This window comes from Lepisma saccharinum, chromosome 8, assembly GCF_977018435.1.
Source record: "Lepisma saccharinum chromosome 8, izLepSacc3.1, whole genome shotgun sequence".
NCBI lineage: Eukaryota > Metazoa > Arthropoda > Insecta > Zygentoma > Lepismatidae > Lepisma > Lepisma saccharinum.
This window is the reverse complement of record NC_139236.1, coordinates 68,012,827-68,032,982: the sequence shown is the minus strand read 5'-3', so window position 1 is coordinate 68,032,982 and position 20,156 is coordinate 68,012,827. Positions and strand designations below refer to the sequence as shown.

General features: G+C 37.8%; 1 protein-coding gene across 3 annotated transcripts; it reads right to left on the bottom strand.

Annotated features, from left to right (window-relative positions):
* Positions 1–2,338: 2,338 nt before the first annotated feature.
* On the bottom strand, positions 2,339–15,815 carry LOC145991081 (TGF-beta-activated kinase 1 and MAP3K7-binding protein 1-like). Of its 3 annotated transcripts, none has more exons than XM_083126807.1 (6): positions 15,542–15,815; positions 12,246–12,359; positions 10,946–11,554; positions 9,547–9,703; positions 7,782–7,881; positions 2,339–4,983 (listed from the first exon to the last, which is right to left on the bottom strand). In XM_083126807.1, the coding sequence occupies exons 2-6, from the start codon at positions 12,337–12,339 to the stop codon at positions 4,486–4,488; spliced, it is 1,458 nt and encodes a 485-aa protein (XP_082982933.1). In that variant the 5' UTR covers positions 12,340–12,359; positions 15,542–15,815; the 3' UTR covers positions 2,339–4,485. The 3 variants fall into 3 exon arrangements, with proteins under 3 accessions (XP_082982933.1, XP_082982934.1, XP_082982935.1); XM_083126808.1 differs by having other exon boundaries at positions 15,592–15,815; XM_083126809.1 differs by lacking the exon at positions 15,542–15,815 and adding an exon at positions 15,415–15,430.
* Between the last annotated feature and the right edge of the window lie 4,341 nt (positions 15,816–20,156).

Below are 20,156 nucleotides of genomic sequence, written 5' to 3'. Positions count from 1 at the left end.
TTTTTTCGTCATATTTTCAATTTTTTAAAAATTTTAGGTCATGTTTTAAAAAAAGAAGCAATTTTTCGCATTTTACGTATTTTTTTGCATAATTGCAAAAAAAAAGTCATTTTTTTAGTTCAATTTATTTATGTTTTTAGTTTGTTTCATAAATCATTTTTCAGATATTTTAGGTCATCAAAATCGGGGTCCTGGTGATCATATATTGAAATTAAAACAACACATGATAGTGATGGGTAGTTTGTCTACTATCATCTATGCCCTTTTACATACTAGTGCTACATTTTGGACTTTTTCAATTTATTTCAGAATAATGTGGGGATTGCAGGGGGGATTTCTTGAGTAAACTATAATTTTCTTCCAATTACACCTGTATTGAGTAAATAGTTCTCTCTCTGAATTTTTAAAAACATTTCCATGCATTTGAAAATCCCACACTTCTTCAAAAAATTCTTAACCTATGAAAAATAAAACCTCCTTTTGACGAACTTCCAATACTCAATATAGCGATGAAATTTTAGTACATCATACCTTCATATGTATATGATTGAACTGAAATATTTATTTATGGGCTTCAAGAAATGTGTTAAATGCTACTATGTGATGCCGAGACAGGTGTAACCTCAGCCATCCTCGAGGCATTTACAGCATCTGTGATTACTGCTGTTCCAGCCATTCATGGAGAAAATATTTCCATTATCCATTTCTTCTCCAAATCAACCCCGAGTTTAGTTTTATTGAAGACAAATGGCCAATAGTTGTTCATGTTTAGGTGCTACGATCTTGATGGCAGTTCAGGCCTAGACTCACTCAATACATATTTCGTCCAAATTGTAAACAAATAGAGATATTTTGGCTGTTGCCTATTTAGGACACAATTGTTTTATCTCTGCTATCATCTGATGCCTACATATAACCAATATTGGTATACAGAGTAATTAAAAATGAATGGTGCAACTTTACACAGTTGAAAATGTCTCAATATAAAGAAAAGCTCTGGAAGTTTTGTTCTCACTAAGTGGGCTCATGCTGCTTTCCACCAGGATCGCCAATGTTTCAAAATGGCTAGTGACCAGTAGGTGTATTATGTGTTGGAGCTGATTCACTCACAATGGTGCAAAGACATTTCCACATGCGTTTTGGTAGTAATGCACATGTTTCACCCTTTTGAATGATTTGCCAAAGTTCAACTGTGAATTGTTAGTCTTTGAAACCATGAACAATGACTTGCTGTCTCGTGCATAGCATGTACTTGATTTATTGTTTGGATGTTTACCCATGTTGTATCTTTGTAATGTGAGTCGTGGGAGTAAAACTTCCACAGCTTTTTTTTTATGTTGATGCCTTGTTTGATTTTCTATCATAAATAGTAGTGGTCTTTGGTTCACTTTTATTGTTAACAGAAAAATTTTGAATAATAGAGGAATCATAGTAGTCAATTGATTTCCCAAAATATGAATTATTTATTTTACTTTGCTACCGAATGACAAATTTCTAATGAAATTGTTTCATCTCCATCTGGTAGATAGAACACTGGCACAAAGCTAGTATTGCATGCAATTGTTCTATCTGAAATTTCATTTATTGATTACAGCATAAATACCTAACCAAACAACTTCTTCTTTTTAGAGGCGCTTCAATATATCAGCATTTGCAGTGATACAAACTTTCAGCCCAATGGCGACTAAGATCCAAGAAATTTGGATCAAACTTTGAAGGGCTCCCCTAAAAAAAATGAAGAATTGGACATACGTAGAAAATTTATATTCTCAGTGGACGTTTTGGTATTGAAACTGAAGTGTTTCCAACTCAATATTACTTCCTTAAATACAGGTGTGTATTATGCTCTTTCAATCTTGAGTGTACTCATTGATTAGAGACCAGGTGCACCCCAGAGCTGCTTTATGCTGGGAAATTACATGAAACATCCCTATCCAAGATTATATTTTTAACAAACTTCATGCTCAACAGCCCTCTAAGGACCAAGGACTGCCAGAGCAGCTTTTTCATTGGGTGACGCATGGCAGCACATCAAGTCCCGTTGCCGCTGTTGCCTGGCTTTCAAGACCGGAGCCCGCTACTTCTTTTCAAGTAACTTTCCAGTTGTCCTCACGACGTTGGGCCAATGCAGACATTTTTGGAGCTCCCACCGGGAATCTAACCTGGAACTGCTCACACCAAAGGTGAGAGCACTAATCATTTGGCTCTGTGGGAGCCCTTACTTAAGATTATACAACCTGGGAATTGAACCAGTCTTTCCATCACAGTCATATGCTCCACTGACTGCACCATCATAGGGTATTAATTTATGGAGAAAAGAAACAACAAACACCTCAATGTTTCAATTTATCTGCAAACTTTATAAAACACATTATTTACACTAATCATTTCACTTTGAATTTAGTACAAGCAAATAAGGGTATTTTCATGCTCCCTCATAAATTTGCTTACACAAACACTGTAATTTTGTAACATTTAATATTTTCAAGGTGCAGTAAAACTCAAAGAACAGAACAATTATAAGTTTCAGAAGAGTTTGTTTGAGCCATAATATTAATTTACATTTCAATGACCTACTCTGAAGTAAGTCTGTACAATAAGCTATTTTTATTATTATACCAGTCTGAACAAAATTTGATTTACTAGCAGATGAACATAAATTACTAATTCAGGTACTCACATTTTCCGCTAAGCTATTTTAAGTAATTTTCTATTAATTTCGGTAGCCACTGCCACCATCCTCGTTGGAATTTGTTGCGAGTTGCTGCTTGATAGAAAATTACTTAAAATAGTCGCGGAAAACATGAGTACCTGAATTATCTATTACCACGTCTCTCATTCCCATAGTATGAAAAATTACTATTTGCAGTTTCGAAAGCAATAAATAACTATCATGCAGGGGTAGTTGAAGTGGTGGTTGCAAGCAGGACATGAATGTGTGGAAAGTTTCGAAGTTTTAAGGAAGAGATTCATACAGTTTCTATCTTTTTATTTATTTATTTATTTATTTATTTATTCAAAGTTTCAGATACAGCACTTTTAAGGCCATTTTACACTGAAAACTCTAACAAATAACAAGAACAAGTCAAGGTGGTTTAAGGTAAAAACAAGAAAAGTTAAATATAAACATAAGGCATAAACAAGGAAACAAATATTTACATATTCATTTTTAGGGAAGATCGGAAAATGCTTTCAGGGGCAAAAATGTCTATGTTTATGGGTAAATTATTGTAGAACTGGGGCAGCCTGTGGAATAGAGCGCGCTGTATAAGAGAAAGCCTAGCTGTGGAGGTGTGGAACAATTCAGTGTTTCGGGTCGATCGAGAGGGAACTCTGAAGTTGAATTCTGTAAGAAGAGATTCAGATCTTAATTTCCCATTGGTGATTTTATAGAAAAAATTCATATCGGCCATATCGCGTCGGGTCTGCAGTAACTGAATGTTCAAAGTAGTCAGGAGGTCAGGTTTCTGAAGATGCCGCAAAGAAGGAATTCTATGACGAACAATGGCGGTAAAGAAGCTGAGGACGGAATCCATGCTAGAAAGATTTGTATTGGAAGCCATGGCCCAGACTGGAGAACAGTATTCGAGAATCGGAGAAATGAATGACTTGAAAAACAGGCTAAGAGAAGTTGGAGTATCAATTTCAGTGAATCTGTACAGGAGGCCTAAGAGGCGCATTGCACTTTTAGTTGTAGCTACGGAGAAAGTATCAAAAATGTTTGGCACAATGTCACACCTCAAGCAAATGCCTGTATCCACCATATTAGCTAGACTTTCCAGCTTCTCTATCCTAGCTGTTACCTATACTCAAAATTCAACAACAGGAGGGTACAGATTACAGTACTGCATGCGATCGCTTTCACTCGCTCCTGCTTATTTTTGAGTCTCCCACCCTTATGTGTATACAATGGAATATAATTTTAATGTGACAATAATCGTAGACACACATGGAAAATATCTACCTTGGTAGTTTCAGTGCAAAATCATATATTACTGTGCATTGGTAAGATAGACAACTACATTTTAACAAGGAGATTATGACTATGTTCACTTTAGTTTCAATTCCACTGCCATCTTTCACTTCACGGTCCATATTTGAGGGCCCACTACCACAGGCAAATAACTGTTATGTTTACTACTGGGCTTTGAGTGTATAAGGCTCATTTTGCCAGTTTGAGTTATTCGCTGGAGCGAAATCCTCCCCCGGCAGCTCTCTAGTACAGATGTGGAAGTAATTAATATAAACATTGTAGTAACATTCATATTTATGGCTGAGATGTGGTAGATATGTGATGAGCTCAATTACATCTCCCCTGCTGGAAAAATGTTTTAGTATATACCATTGAAGCTTCTGTGTGCACTATGAACCATGACAGAACCTGTTTTAATAGGAACAGTGCTTCCACCGTTAATTCTTATTTTTGGGTACGAGCAACAGTTTAAAACAGTTCATACAGTAAAAAAAAAAAAAAAAACCTTCCCATCAGAGAAGAGTGTCTTTTGGCAAAGTTCCATTTTTACGTGCCTCTTCCACATTTTTGTAGAAATCACTGAAGTCCACGTACGCTTTAATTCGCTTTTCCTCCTCGATATCGGGTTGTGATATTCCGCACGCACCGGCCGACCGATCTGTACTCTCCGAACTAGTGGGCGATACGGTGTTACTCGACTCGCATTCAATGTCGGTACTCGATGCATGATTTTCTGAAGTACCGGTGCTTTGTTCCTGGGAACTAGAATTGCTGCCGTTCCATGGAGATGCTGGGACCATCACAACTTCATCATTGAAACGTACAGCCTGCTGTGTTGGGCTACTCATGGCATTTGGCATGGGGAAGTTGAAGTTTCGTACAAGGAGGGTGATGTCATCTCGCTTACGACACACTGCTGAGGAGCCGCTCATGTATGTGTCGTGATGAATACGTACAACCTTGTCAACAACTGCCTGAGCAACACCGGTGAGAGTAGACTGGATTCGAAACTGAAAACAATTATTTATTCAGTAGTGTTACAGTAAAGCACACAATATTTTTGTCCCATTTCTATATTTGCTATGAATGGGTAATGTGGTATTTTTTACATTAATTATGATATGTCTGTAATGAGTAAATATGATGATGATGGTGAGTCGACACCACTTTGAACTGATACTCACATGGATACCCTCGAACAGGTAATTCAGGTACCAGCATTTTTCTTTTTTGGACTGAGATAGTCATGAATTCAACTCGGATAAAGCTACACATTTTGCAATATGATCATAAATCATGTAATTTATTAATGCAAGATTGGTTACAAGTAATTAATCCTTGCACAAGAGTAGCATTGATATAGCAGGCTCAACTGGTAACAGCATGAATAACGATGCAATACATTCTAATATATGGTCGACTCAATCACATTGCAGCAGATTTTAAAATTCGGCTAGCAAGTGAAAAAAATTATAATGGCATGTTTATTATTCTCATTTAATGACACATGTGATACAGAAAACACAAACATTAAAAAACATATAATATACTTGTTACTTTTCAGAAAAGTAATGGAAATGTTTGTAAGCGAACTCGAAATATTTAAAAAATATATTTCCTTAGCACTGAATATCAAAATTCAGTAGCCACGTGAAAATTTTCAGGCACCCCCATAATTTTCTACACCTGCCTTCACACATTTCCACCAATACTGATGATTGAAAATTGTAAAAATTACAAGTTGCTGAAAATATTTATGAATATTAATGATTCCATTCCAATGAAAAGCACCAATGTTTTGCTTTCAAAACATATCATAATATTAAAATACCTGTTATGTAATTACAAAAATACATTTTTTTTTCACATAATATATTGGTGCAAAATCAATGGAAACTTTGAATTTTGCATAACTTCCAGGCTAAATAGACTGTGAAAGTACCATGTAACAATTTTGCAGACCCTGTCAATGATCAAAATGCTGTAAAGGTATCGGCTGGTATCAGGCAATACCGATACATCGGCATCAGTATTGGCTTCAGCCCTAATTGTAAAAAATTGAGTTTAAATTCTAGGAACCATAGCTAATCACATGTTTCCAATTTCAAATCTGAGGCACCTTTCAAATTTGGTGGAAAAAAAAAAGGCATTTGATTCATCTAATTACTAAATTATATGTAAGCATACCCTTACATCTTGATTTATACCTGAGAAAATTAGATTATTTCTTAACTATTATTAGTTTGAGAGAGAAATAATCTTGAAAAAACATGAAATTTTGTAGTGTACGTTCTCTTGCATACAAATATTATTTTTTCCTCAGTGCATAATTCTTTGTACAAGAGTGAAGTACATATGTGTCAGTCAGTATTGCGATAAAATTTTCTACCCAGAAGTGTCTCTGGACACTTCAGCCAAGTACAGGGTGGCCACAAAGTCCCGTTACCCCTATGTAAAGTATAATAAAAGTATATATATATTTGTTTCCGTTTTAGACCATATGGTACCACTGACCAACTGAAAGATGCTGCGAGACGGGCTTCTACTTGCGTTACGCCAGCATCGATCCGCAAAATGTCACACAGAACCTGGCTGCGTATTATCCTTTGCCATGAGAACGATGATGCACAGACTGATCCCTTGGATAAGTGTTTAGTAAAGTCATTGTCTGTTATCAATAAAAAATACTCAAAAGAATTATCGTTTATTGTGTTTGCATATTGTAAGGGTAACGGGACTTTGTGGCCACCCTATACATAATTCTTTGTACAAGAGTGAAGTACATATATGTCAGTCAATATTTTGATAAAATTTTCTACCCAGAAGTGTTTCTGGATACTTCAGCCAAAATTCAAATTTTGTAAATACGAGGGCGAATCGAAAAGTCTTTGCACCTATTTTTTTCTAGCTCGTTATAAGTGTTATTACAAAAGCGAGATATAAGAGTGATGCAGTAGGCTTTTCTTGGAACGACCCTATTGTAACTTCAGATTTCTTCCATGGCACGGCGCTGTTAACAGTTGGCAAAGATGGCCGGAGTTCTCAGGAAGTCCATGCCATATGAGCAGCAAAGTGTTAGTTTTTTATGGTGCAAAGGACAAACAGCCACAGATATCCACAGGGAAATGGAGCCAGTGTTTGGGGACGACAAGTGTTTATCAGTGCCATTGGAAATGCGAAGTTCAGTGGCAATGTCCTTCAGATGAACACGTCGATCAGCTTTCACCATTTCATCAACATGGGTAATGTTACCCGGTGTCAGTGAGGAACAAGGTTGGCCCGATCGCTCATTGTCCTCCACATTTTCCCATCCATTTTCGAACTCCTTGCACCACCACTTCACACTGATAAACACTTGTGCCCATTTCCCTGTGGATATCTATGGCTGTTTGTCCTTTGCACCATAAAAAACGAATAACACTTCGCTGCTCATATGGCGTGGACCTCCTGAGCACTCCGGCCATCTTTGCCAACTGATAACAGCACCGTGCCGTGGAAGAAATCGGAAGTTACAATAGGACCATTCCAACAAAAGCCTACTGCATCGCTTGTATATCTCACCTTTGTAATACCACTTAAATAGGTGCAAAGACTTTTCGATTTGCCCTCGTAGTACTTTCTTCTGATTACATGAGCAAGACGTTAAGCCTGATTTATACTGAACAAAACAAAGTATGATTCATAACACTACCATTATTACTTCCCAGTATAAATACATAATTTCAAATTTGACGCTATAAAAAAAAAGCCATTGAGGCTAAAACTTGGGAAAACAGCCTTTTGAGTCTGGTGGTTAAAAAACACTGACCTGTTCAACTGCTAACTGTGCCAGTTCCTTGTTAACTTGCTCAGTACCAGTGGCTTCCTCTAGAGACTTGAATAGCCCATCAGACATTAATAAAAGGAACCTACAAAGAAAAATGCACAACATAAGCAATACAATACACAGGATGTCGCAAAACAACTTCAACAATGCTCGGGTGCTGAGAGATATAATTGAAACAAATTACTTTTCCTAATAAACATTACCTCAAAAGTGCCCTATAAGTGCTTAAAATCTATCCTGCAACCCAACAGAGCAAACGACTGCATAAATTCCAGGGGCAGGCAGTAGGATTGCCACTAGCGTCACTTGGCGATCTTACCTGAGCAAAATACATCCCTTTATTACTTTCATTCTGAATTAATTAATAATTAAACGATATTTTTCAATTTACAGCAAGAGCCCTTACCGATATTTTATCTTCAGTAAGAATCTCGACCCTGTATTATGTAACAGACTCACTTAGAAATTACGCTACATGCCAAGGTATAATTTTCAAATAAATTTTTACAGGTGGCGAGCACATTGTGTTTGCATTTGTTCGTTCGTTGATTTCATCAACATCTGTCGCACGCCTCTCTTGCGATTATTGATATTGCACGACAGTCAAAACACAATGGGAGACTGTTTAGAATCCTCATTTATTGGAAATCCTTTGTGTTGGTCAGTTTGCAAGCACTGTAAATACTTCTTACAACATCAAAAGTATCATTATTTTTTTTTGTATTTTGCTCAGGTAATATCACCAAGTGATGTGCCCCTGGAAGTTATGTCAGAGTGGTGGTTTGCTCTGTTGGGTTGCATACATACAGGATAGATTTTAAGCACTTATAGGGCAGAAACTAAGCGTTTATGAGGTAATGTTTATTAGGAAAAGTAACTTGTTTCAATGATATCTACCAGCACCCAAGCATTGTTGAAGTTGTTTTGCCACACCCTGTATATTCTACCATAAAAAAGTAGATCATGTTTGTAAACAAAGAGCATCACAATATTTTTACTATAACAGCACCATAAACTGTATGAAATGCACTTGTTAACTAATGCTGTATGTCACTGTTGTTGTTATGTTTCACAGAGATTGAGTTTGGTCTTTAAATTCAAAAAAATAAGTTTTATGAATGTAAGTAGTTTCTATTTGTATTTTGCTTTATCTGGGAGTTGTGTCCATTGCTTCTGGTACTGAAATTCCAGCTATACAGCTAAACATATACAATGCCCGATGGACCTACATGCATGGTACATAGTGGAGAATCATGTGACTTTGACAGCCAATCCATGTCACTGGGATTCAAGCTACTTCTACCAAACATGACCACCAAAAATTCTGGTAATGTCTTTAATCTGTCGCCTACAGCATTTCTTTCTCTGCCTGCCCATCCATCGGCTGTTGTACATGTCAACATTTACAGATGAACATTATTTAAAAAATGCCATTATTGTCTGTAAAAATATCAGGCAATAAACATTTTCACAAATCGGGAAGGCAAAGAGGTTTGTAGTTTTCTTAATTTATGTAATTTTTTCTGCCACTTTATCTAATTGATGATTAGAAGAAAATGACAGCCACACTCACAAAGAAACACCCACAACCATGCCAAGACCTGAACCGAAAATTATTGGTTGAGAGATCGTGAGTAATTTTTAAAAATCCAATGGTCGTTCAAGTCTGACAGAAAAAAAATACACCACCTTGTCCCAGGAAGTGCAATCTGAAAATGGGAGAATGTGAAACTGGAGAATTCCATACCTACAGCTGTCATCAATTTGAATTCCTCCATGGATTTCAGGCTCAGCTATCACAGGTTCAGCAGTTGCAGGCACTAGCTCTTCTATTTCCTTGTAGCCACCTTTCACCAAGTAATTTCCCAAGCACCGGCTGTTCTCCTGATTTCCGAGCCTCGAACCTAGAGATAAAAATTCAATACCAGGATGTAACAGCAAAACTAGAAGTATTAAAAAATTAACTTCCCACATTTAATATGTACGGGAGCTTTCAGACTGCAGTTACAACTGAGGCAATTTTTCCTCCAATATGTGAAAAAGGATTTACTTTACATTCTGCATGCTATAGAAATATGACAGTCACGTGACAAGAAACATGTGTAGCATGTCATGTCGCTCTGGTGCAAAAGATTGCATTTATTTGTGAAGGTTTGTCTCCAAGCGACAACTGACTGTGATCAGACACTGGCGTGGACAAGAATAAGAAAACTGCTTACACAGTTCCACAATCAAAACTAAAGAAACCAACAGAACTTCTCAATATACACCACGTTTTTCTTCCTTCTACCGTGAACTGGACTGCTTAACTGGCATAGTGTTTTACAGGTAAAATTTTACCCATCTCAATCAGTGACGATGCTTGCAGATTTCAACATAGCCAAATGGTTAATACACTTGCCTTTGGGGCAAGTGGTCCTGGATTCGATTCCTGATGGGGTCCCCCCCAAAATTTCAGTTATGATCCAGCATCACGGGGACAATTGGGGAGCTACTTGAAAAGAAGCAGCAAGAGGCTCTGGTCTCAAAAGCCAGAAAACAAGATATATTATTGTTGCTCCAATAACAAAAAGTACACAAATTACATTTTCTGGAATTTGGGACTCAATGCACAAAATACATATTGCCCAATAAAAAAAGGAATTGGCAGGCCCTGCCATCAGAAGGCTGTTGCAACATTGGAGGGAAAAATAGTGATGATGTATGATTACAAAAAAAAATCAAATTAATTGTGTAGAAACTGATAAAAAATATGCATAAGACTTGCCTGTTTCAGTTAAATATGTAGGAAGAATGTATATTTAATCATGAGGTAGACTTATTACAGCAACAGAGCTAATCTAGCTTATTTATGTAAGAATTTGACTATCTAGTGTGTTAAACTGAACACAACAGTAAAGTCTGGAACATCAGTGAATAATACAGGGAAGAATGGGTTACCCAACCCTTCTTGCCACTATGGACTGGTTTTATTCATTACATTTACTCTCACACACACATCAAAGTATAGGTCAGTCTTGATTAACCTCTATTCACTTTTTACACTAATATTTATTCATTTCATCCACAAAAACTACAAGAATGCATAATTCTCAAAGGATTAATATGAAGAAAAAACAAACATGAAACCAACAAAACATACTTGCCTTGTCTGATTCTGTCCACATCCAGCCCAAGCTGCGACAGTCTCAGCAATTCATCTTCATTTCTCAAATCATGATCCACACTGAGCTGCACAACTCGAAGGACACCATTTTCGTCTGTCCTGCACAACAAAGCACGGCTGTCGCCAACATTGGCCACATAAAGCTTCTCATTATATATTAGCGCCACTACAGCGGTCGTTCCCGAAGACACCTCCCCGTTCAATGCTTTCAACTTATCGACCAAGTCTGGGAATTTCTGATATGTTTCGTAAGAGTTAAGCCCTTCCGGGATTTCACACTGCAGATTTGTACGTTCTGCTAGTTTGTCGTCAATCGAATCAAAGTAGCACTTCTCAACTGCGATGAATGCTTGTCGAAGGACATCTTTGATTTCATCGTCTGTAGTCTTTCCAGATACAGTGAACATTATTTCGGCCACCATCCTCTGAAGTGCAAACGAAGCTGCTTGTGCACCTTCGTGCCCATCGAAGACTCCATATATGAAAGTCTTTTCATCTAGACATACGTGGAAACTGCGATCTTCAAGTTCATGTTCCGGCTGACCATAGCCATCCTCCCTGTAGATCTGATTGATGGACAAGCCAACACCTACAATATATGGAAAACCAAAAAAACATATTCAGACTTCGTTTTAAGTCAAAAACTGCAACACTGTTAAATTATTTGGTTAGATTTTACATTTCGTCCTTAGCCTGATGTTCCTTTGACAATTTTATCTAAACAGCATTTGCCCTCATAATTGTGATTAGCCAAAGGTTTTTGAATAGTGATCTAAAATAAGAAAAATTCATATACTATTGAGCTATGGTGTACACTTTAGTTTGCTTTAAGTTCACTTTATGCACAGACATGCTAATTGAGATTGGACTTTTAGTTTAAAGTGGGATTTGAACCACTATGTGACTCCAAATAGTATCTAACCTGGAACCCCTTGATTGTAAGGTGACATTACTACTACACCATTGGAGAAGCCCAAAACTGTGGTATTTGGTCAGAACTTATGACAACTGAACATTTTCATGCAAAGAGAGAGTTTTTACACTCAAATTGTAGTACAATTGCTTGATCAGACAGATTACACAACTGTTCATAAACATGTCTGTGCTGTCAAATATTGGAATGTAGTCTATGACAACTGCTGAAACATGCTAGAGAAGAACTGCAAATATGAGAATCATGAAAGGAAGGAATATTTTTCATTAATTGCAATTAATTTTACATTCAACAAGAATGATGAATACAAAATAGCAGGCACAGTACAAAATAAACACTAACATACCTGACTGGCGACAAACTGGCAAATCATCTATCCAGCTATTAACATTTTCAAATGTTTCTTGAGTAGGCCTAGGAAGTTCAGCTCTAGTTGGCATTGTAATCAATCATAAAGAATCTATAAAAAACAAGAAAAACTTTAAAAGAACTTGAATCATGAAAATTCATGCAGCCAAAATCAATTGCCTTCTATTTGCCTGGCACTGTAGTTTCTGCTGAGTAGAACTTCGGTAAATGGATGTCACAATATACATTTGCCCCATTACAGCAGAATGGAAAAATCTTTGAATGTTACTTTCTGGGTGTCCTTTTAAAGCAAAGACTACACATGTCACTAGAGTGGCTACAGCAATTTCTCAGGTGAATTGTATGTCCACACTAAGTCCATCAGAAATAAGTATTCCAAAGAACATGTAAAATGTGGTGGAAATTCTCAGCACTAATAAACGAACTTGTGTTAATTAAAGTAAAAGTAAAGTGCTCCCCTGTGCATAGCACCATGCCATGAAGGCATATAGGGGGTGTGGGGGTAACGCCCCACACTTTCTTGATCCGGTCGTGAGTGGGGGTGATGTGATCAACATCATGCCCTTGACCGCCTTTACCCCCCAGGGTTTCCCCCAGGTAGCCATGTTATTCGACGCTGGGTGGGCGCCGGGGCTGCTTCCATCGTTAGAAAAGTTCCCGAATTTGAACCGGCCGGGGATCGAACCCGGGACCTTTAGCATGGTAGTCAGACGTGTTACCGACTGAGCCACCGCGGCCACGAACTTGTGTTAATTGCTGTAAACAACTGTGGGTCATTAGTTTATTTCTGATGTTTTAACCCTCCATACCTCCACTACAAAGTGAAATTCTTGCATGAAGATTATGTTCCATACAAGTGATTTCTGTTGAAGTTTTGAGGTACTATTTATTATGCAATTTTTATCGTTACCAATTTCCTGTGATATGAACTAAATGTATCTAATAGAACCTGCTTGGCACGATTTGACATTTAATTTGCCTGACCAAAATACTGCGTATTTCCACTTTCTGCCACTCTCTTTTATTCCATTCTCATTCAGGAGACTAAATCAACAGTCATCAGAGAAACATGCGCTACGATGCCAGGCGTCCCGGGTTCGAATCCCATCCTAGGCATGGATGTTTGTGAGTGTCCATTCATCAATTTCACTCATCATGTGTTCACTCATCCCCATCTTCGCAAATTAGCCAAAAGTGGAACAAAAAGCGGAAGTAAAATCAATCAATCAGAGAAATATCTAAGGCCTTTAGTGGGATCATTATACATCATCATAATTAACATCTCTTCGCTGGAGGAGCCAGGCAACGTCTAAGTCTACTGTGTTTCAAAGGCAACAGATTCCGTTGTGGTAGCACTGGCAGAGACGATTCTACGCAAGTAAAACAGCGACTGCGAAAAATCAGGTGAGGCCAGGCCGGCTCGGTAGCTGTGGTAAAGCAATGGCACGGTGTGCCAGAGACCCAGGTTCGAGTCCTGGTCGAGCATGCATTTTCCGCTGAAAATAGTGGGATCATACTGTAAACAATAGCCTGAATTCCAATTTCAAAATCAGTACACAACGCTGCTGATTTAGTGGTGTGCCTGTATCCCTTATAAAGCCCTCATTATACTCAATCAAAACTGAAGATTCATTGATTGGGTTTATTTTACTTCACATTTCTGCCACTTTTAGCTAATTTCGAAGATAAGGATGAATGACGATATGATGGAAGTGATAAAGGGGGGAAAAATAAAACACAATGTAAAAGGTACCTTACACAAATATCCCCTCTTCCCATCAACCAGACATTCCACAGAACAGATTACTGCTGATGAGACTCAAAGGGGTTTTGTGCTCAACATGATAAGATGTTAAAAGCATTTAGGGAAATTACTGAAATTCTAAGAGCCCTAAACCTGGCTGCCTAACCTAACCAAGAAAGCATTTAGAAACACTATTTGAATACTAGGAGCCCTAACTTGACTCGCCTATGAGATCCCTTCGCACCACACACGTGACCTAGATGGCAGCAGCAGTAGTCCGTGACCAATACGACATTAAGTGAATGGCTGGTTGCAAGAGAAGAATCATGTACGAGTTATCGGAAGTGAAAAACAATTCTCGGTAAATGTCTGTTATATCGGAGACACATTTCTAACGCATATTTTCAGTTGCAAATGGTTCGTACTTACCAATAGTGTATTGCGGAACCTATTTCAAGGTGCCGTTATGCTTTTTACACGAAAATAACTTCGATTTTTCACATTACGAGTAATTCTTTTGGGTCCTTTCTTCCGTTGCGGAACATAGAATATTTCGCGCACAGCTGTCGATCATCACGCGTCGTGCTTGTGTTTTGTCGATTTGGAGTCGGCATGAGTGTTGCAACCTTCTTAACCGAAAAATACCTACTTTCGTGTTCATTATGTCATCACAAACCATTATAGCCCCCAATAAACATTCACGATAGCCCCACAAACCATTGACGATAGCCCCAAAAACCATTGACGGATAGCCCCAAAAACCATTCACGATAGCCCCAAAAACCATTCACGTTAGCCCCACGAACCATTTCCAGCTAGGTTAGGTTAGGTAAGCATAGTTAAAAAAATAAAAAATTCTGGTAAAAAAAGGCACGTTCGGAAACACTTCTTCCTCTCGCGAGACCTTCGACACTCCCGCCATCTGCAGGTTCATAATGGAAACAACTGCATAATGTTGTCGCTTCGCACAAAAGGCTACTTTATTACATCAAAAGTGCTTATTTTCTGTTGTGCAGCATTCCATAATGACAAAATACCTCCACGAAGTTTGATAAATGCAACAGAAACTCATTTCCGTAAGTAGTTTCTCCTGTAAATTTGAAGAAAAGTGTCTTCGATATAACAGACATTTACCCAATTCTCAAGCAACCAAGCAGTAAGTAATCGTTAAAACTCCTAAGTATGTTAAAAGACATAAATAGAAATCGAATCATGAACAAAATGTACCACGATGAAATCGGAATTAAACAATCAGAACTTGGCCCAATTGTAGATATATCTTTAAAAATCTTTCTAATCCTTTTCTTTGTTCTGTAGTCTGAAGACTGCGTTATTTTTTTGATGTATGAATAATGCAGCAATTCTTTATGAATTTTAAGGGGGAAGGGGGAAAAGCACAAACTTCACTTGTAGATCGTCTAATTCTGCAAGAAGATGCAGTCGACCCAATCCTTGATTTATACAATCACAGTTCATATAATCTCTGAAATATAACATGTTTCATATGCACACAAATACGTTATTATTACCATTTAAAATAGAAACTTCCACAGAAATTAGGATACTAAACATTCATTACAGCATTTCTTATCTTAGGGATCTCCCTTATCGCACAACACTTTAGGAACCTTGTGTTTTGACGTCACGGAAGAAAGCTTTTAATCTTAGGCTCAATGCCTAAGCTGTTAGGTTAGGCTAGCTAGGTTTAGTTCCCTTAGCATAAATAATATTTTATCAGTGTATTTATGCTAATAGAACCAAACATAACAGACCGAACCTAAAAACTTCGTCTGTCAGAACGAATGGTTGCTCAAATGTTGTGCAATAAGGGAGACAAAGACAAATTCGTAGCGTTCACGCCACAGATTATTACACGAAGTTTTTCTTCTTTCTTTGTTTGTAATATGCTGTGTCCACACGAAGGGAAGGTTCCAGTGTAGCCAACTAGTTTAGGTTTAGAGGTGAGATTTTTTCTGGGATGGGGGCACTGGTGTTTGCAGAAGGTGACTGATGGGCTCCCGAAATATTGAGAAAACAAAATTTTCAATAAAAGCAGTAAATAACTCTGGAAAATCTAAAGTGATAACTGACACTCCGCCTTAAAATGAACTCCAAGTACCTTTTTTTGTCTGAAAAACTAAGTCGAAAGATAAACCACAGACTAAGAAGGGAGTCCATTAGTGGTGGTGACGTCACAAGCAGACGATAAGCTGGAACTGAGTCTACACAACGAGAAAACGTGTATTGGACATTTCCACTTTGACATGAAAAACGTTTTAAATCCATTCATTTTACAGATAATGACACACACATGAGATGTGCAAAATACCTCGGCGACATTTGTTTTGGTTCTCGAGAAACACGCCTTCAAACACCGCTGAAATTCACCTACTACGTCACGCTTTTGAAAACGTCCTCTCCACAGACACGAGGTCCCCTGACGTCATCACTTAGAAATGCGTGCAGGCAGAGCTTCTGCTCGCCCCGTCAACGTAGCATGAGCCCCGGAAGCGACGGCAAACTCACTTGTTATTGTGTAAAACAAGTATCTTGGAACTTCCAGTGCAAAAATTTGTGCTCCATTTCTTGGAGATGAATTATGTCCTAGCAGTATAGGAGTATTTACTATAATTCAGCCACTCGGTAGAGGGTTTTCCCATTAGGGTGACAAAGCAAGCCTTGTAACAGTCAATGGCTGAAAACGTGAACAGCCTTGTTCATTGCGAATACATAGGTTGGTTCTGACTGGCAAGAACTTAATGTTATAGGAATGCCTTTTCTGGAATTACAATTATTTTCGTCATAATATTTTCTTCGCAAATTTTAAGATAATACTTTTAGAACACTGGTTTACACGCCAATTTATGCAATATAAGAGGTGATACGGTATAAAAAGGTACGGTGTTTTTTTTTTAATTTCCTGCAGTAAATGACAGTTTTCTTCAGTTAATATATATCTATTGCAAATTTTTGTATTTAGCCTACTTTTACGTCGCTTTTCCGTTCACTTTGTTTAACCGCAACGATGAGAACGCATGGTTAATTTAGTATGTATCTTCTCTAACATCACATTTCTTCCCACTTTTGGCTAATCGCTCCAATGAAGATGAATGATTAGAAGAGTATTCGAAGTCGGGGTGCAGGAGTACACCCCCACCACACACACACACTACCACCAACTGCACAATCTAAATATCACCCAACCTGCCACGATACGAGACAAACTTTTTCTTCTGTCCCATCTCATTTCGAAAACATTCACTTGTCCCATCTCCTTTTATGAGACAAGACGGAAAATGACTCGTCTCGTGAGCAACACTAACATTAACAATAGAAGCATCCCCTTAGCTGTCCCCAAAGTCTCGAGCAAACATCCTCCCATGTAACAATTTCCAGTTCAATGAAATGTCACTCACAAGGAAACAGTCATGCCCAGGTCGAGAGTCAAACCTGGAACATGATTTGCATATAAAAGCAGGATAATATTCAGTTTTCGAGGGCTCGTACCGTGGAAACGAGGAGTAAAAAAAATATATATATATTAAGAAAGTTTTTTTTTTTGTATTTATAATGATAAGTCTTTGCATACGTTGTTAATTCTATATTTTTCTAGACTTGAGACGAGAACGAGAATTGCCCTTCCAAACCGAGACGGATGTTTATAAATTGAGACGAGACTGTCAATGAGACATTTACAAATAAACACGAAATAGACATTTACAACTCTAGACGAGAACGAGACCAAGGCTGCCATGTCTCGTCTCGATAGGACCAACCAATTAATGCGTTTCGGGGTAACGAGATGAGGCGGGCGGATAGAACAGGTAACTCTGGCAATTTTATTGAACCAAAAAAAGAGGGGGGGTTGGATCCGTTGAATCTCCCTTAAATACGCCCTTGGTTATACATATTATTTCCTTGTAATAATTATACATAAACTAAGTATAGATATGTACTGTGCATCTAATGAAATCTTCTCAGTGTATTTTCTCTTATCTGCACAAAAATATTTGATCATAATTTGCGCAACAGAAATGGAACACAAACTGAAATTGCTTTATGGAAAAGAAAGTAAAATAGGCTTTATAAATAAAGTGAAGAATGTGAAAATTCTTATTTTGCACTACATAGGTTATGGTAAATTTCGATAAATATAAGTTTAAAAAATATTTTTGAGTGTCTGGTCAGCAACCAATTTTATAAGCAATATTTTTCGCATAGCCTGAGAACACACACGCAGGTGAACCATTTCATTTATCTTGCACGTGAGCAGCACTGATATTTCATAGAAGAATGATCATTACACAGCATAGCTTTCCTATCTCCTATCGCTCCTTCTTCCATTATTTAAATCGGTACAGATTTGTAAAACTGCTGCACGTGTTCGCTCACCGTGGGCTACCCATCCGGAACTGGATGCTCGAAGCAAACGACAAACGAGCTCTCTCTAAGGCGTGACGTATTAACATGGCGGCGGCGTGTTTTCAGCGCAACGCTAGCCTCGGAACTTTGGAAGTCTCGTTTCTGCCTTAAACTGGACGCAGAGAAACGCGAGAACTTGGAGGGGTCATTTTTCCAGGGTGTAGTTTTTAAAATTGTTGTAAAAAAAATGGAGTGGAAATGTCCGTGAGGCGAGAAGGCTAACAATATTTTTTTGTGTAATTTTTATTTTTGTAAAAGGAAATCTTTTGTATCTTATTTTCTCTTATTTCCTTTATTTTTTTCATTTTCAACAGAACAAACCCAAACATCCAGGATTCAAACCAAGGAGGTCGACAAACGTTTAAGCTTTGTGCGAAGGTTATATCCATGACTTGTACAGTGTACAAACTTGAAACCGCATTGCACTGACAACTCTACCGTGAAAACAACCTAGACGTAAGTTAAATTTAGTGTTGGAGATTTGTCTATAAAACTAACCACGATTATTCTTTCTTTATATATTTTATATTCGCATATAACTTCAATTGTTTATTTGTGTATCTCAAATACTTTAACAAACCTGCACTCCAATTGGTTGATTCATTCTGATCGCGGTGTTTTTTTACCGCCATATCTTTGCACTCTACAGTTTTCAGTGTTCGTGGAGAAACGGCCGGAAACCGTCGCGAACAATTATGGATATCGTAAGCCTAACGTGGCTATGTTTCATTAGTGGCGTGTTATTGTAACACCAGCTGCAAACTTCGTGCAACAGTTTTCCCTAGACAGGAGTGCAGGGAAGTGTCATTACATGTTGTATGTGTATATACATTATAATACATAGTTATCAGTGTGTGTGCCTGTACTTTCTTTGCAACTCCCAAGAAGATCGCGGTGAACTTAGCCCAATATAATCCATTACAGAGATATGTAAGTAAGCCCCGCGACAGGTTAAGTTTGCAGCAACTTTTCGCATATAGTGCGCACAGAATGTAGTTCCGCTGTAATACTGCCAATTTTATCACTGTCTGTGATATGAACAGCTCGGCAGTTGAGGCAAGGCTTGCATGGGAGATGCAGAGCGCCATTCTCGCGTGAATACATAAAATCTGCTGCAAACTTAACCTGTCGCCGAGCTTAGTAACCTACAAATCCTGCCGACAAGGATCCACATTCATTTTGGTCCTCAATGGGTAGGATTCATCGTTCATTTTGGTCCTCTGCGGACCGGATTTCGCATTCAGTTAGATGTTTAAGATTTTGAATATGCTCATAAAACCATTGAATTTACACATGAGTCAGATGCAGGCCCGTAGGCAGAATTTTATTTGGGGGGTGGGGGTCATCCCTTTTCAGCACGGGCGTCGCCAGAAATATTTGTAGAGGGATTCAGGCCATTGACAAAACTTTATTACTAGAAATAATAATGACTATTATTGTTATTTTACAATATCTATTATAAGTTATTAAAAATACACCAATTTCAATACAACTTTATTGTTATTATTACATAAAATGGAGAGACATTGCTATTCGATCCACCGTATCAGTGAATGTCTAACACAATTGTTGTCCATTATTTTCTTATATTTTGTACAGTTAGTGTACTGAAAATCACAGTTATTGCATTTTTATTAACTTTTAAACTCGTTAGAAAGGGCTTTAACAGATAGTGGTAAATTTTACTCATAAAGTTTATATAACCTGCTTCCTCTATTATAC

Excerpts from the sequence above, each read along its gene's own strand:
- LOC145991081 (XM_083126807.1), bottom strand. The coding sequence starts at position 12,339 with ATGCCAACTAGAGCTGAACTTCCTAGGCCTACTCAAGAAACATTTGAA. Across the intron at positions 7,882-9,546 it reads CAAATTGATGACAGCTGTAG|GTTCCTTTTATTAATGTCTG; the intron begins GTATGGAATTCT and ends TTTTCTTTGTAG. Across the intron at positions 4,984-7,781 it reads CACAGTTAGCAGTTGAACAG|TTTCGAATCCAGTCTACTCT; the intron begins GTCAGTGTTTTT and ends AATTGTTTTCAG.